This window comes from Penaeus monodon, chromosome 33 (genome assembly GCF_015228065.2).
Source record: "Penaeus monodon isolate SGIC_2016 chromosome 33, NSTDA_Pmon_1, whole genome shotgun sequence".
NCBI classification, from domain to species: domain Eukaryota; kingdom Metazoa; phylum Arthropoda; class Malacostraca; order Decapoda; family Penaeidae; genus Penaeus; species Penaeus monodon.
This window is the reverse complement of record NC_051418.1, coordinates 25,211,576-25,212,830: the sequence shown is the minus strand read 5'-3', so window position 1 is coordinate 25,212,830 and position 1,255 is coordinate 25,211,576. Positions and strand designations below refer to the sequence as shown.

The window sequence follows — 1,255 nt, the reverse complement described above, 5'->3', positions numbered from 1 at the left end:
GTTGACATCAAGTATTTGGGCAAAGCCTGAATGTCATTTGTCTTGATACTTTGTGTGGCCTTCAGCCATACTACACAATATGGAAAAACTCTGTGGCCCAGGTGCAACAGGTTAAGCAAATATAATGATGAAAAATCAAGTGTTTAAGCTAAAAAACACAGTAACAAATTTGGAAAGGTAGAATGAGATAAAAAAGGATGCTTAGGAAGTCAGTCAGCTGAGTGTTGGTGCCAAGCTGATGCTTAAGGGAAATCAGAATCTGATCAAACAAAAGTAATATAGACTATTGTGTTATGTGCTTAATAAAATGAAACCCAATAATTTTTAAATCAATAAAACAGTAAATCATAATAAATAATCACATCAACATCACTTCAAAAATGAAGAATAATAATCCAAAGCAAACAGAGACCTTATACAGTTGCTTGTCTTCATAGGTTGGAAGTGTCAATAACACTGGTCCATCGTCAACAAGAGGCGGCTCAGGAGTGACAGGTAATACCAGGCGCAGGAGGCAATAAAAAGCTACTCCTGCCAATACCACCCCCAACACCAGGCCTGCTAAGAATCGTGGTAGAGGTAACACAAAGCACACTATAAAGAGTCCAAGAGCTATTTTTGATAACACAGATACTGATAGGGGGAAAGAATTCACAATTTGGAGGCACTGCTCCTTCAGTGGTAGCTCTGTCGCTTTCTTTGGAGGAAGGGGACTTTTTCTCTTTTTGGGGGATGATTGTGGTGTGGTGGTCTTGCTTTTACTGGAATCTACAATGTCTTTTTCTGAAGATACATCCTCACCATCCATTCCAGCCAGATCTTCATCAAAGACACAGGGGTCTTCATGAGCTTCCACAGCTCTGTCGACCTCTGCCTCATCGCACTCCAGCAGCATCTCCTCACCCAGACCCTCATCTCTCCCTAGAAGTGAGGTAAATACAAAAGGTCTCCCTTTACTGTTCTCTTTGTTGTTCTTACTACTTTCTTTGGAACTCCTTCTCTGTCGTAACTCAGACAACTTTGGTCGTATATTACCTAGCTCTGACTTAATTTTACTAGTATGCTCCGTTATATCTTGCACAATACTCGTTTTAGTCTTTGGAGGAGATCCTGAGAAGTCTGTTTTAGATGCTTTATCTTCTTCAACTGTTTTCTGCACAATGTCAATGGGTTTTCTATCCTTGGATGTAGGGGATCTGTCACCCGAGACAGAGCCACCTTCACTCTCCGTGGAACCATCTCCTCCTATGGATAA

General features: G+C 41.0%; 2 protein-coding genes across 2 annotated transcripts in view; both read right to left on the bottom strand.

The window, feature by feature from the left end:
• The window catches only part of LOC119594184 (peroxisomal sarcosine oxidase-like), a gene marked incomplete at its 5' end in the record, with an annotated part of 59,772 nt that overhangs the window by 32,268 nt on the left and 26,249 nt on the right, over positions 1-1,255 (bottom strand).
• The window catches only part of LOC119594183 (testis-expressed protein 2-like), a gene marked incomplete in the record, with an annotated part of 13,599 nt that overhangs the window by 8,317 nt on the left and 4,027 nt on the right, over positions 1-1,255 (bottom strand). Inside the window, 1 exon segment of the mRNA XM_037943253.1 lies at positions 413-1,255. Within this exon segment, the coding sequence (XP_037799181.1) occupies positions 413-1,255 (843 nt within the window).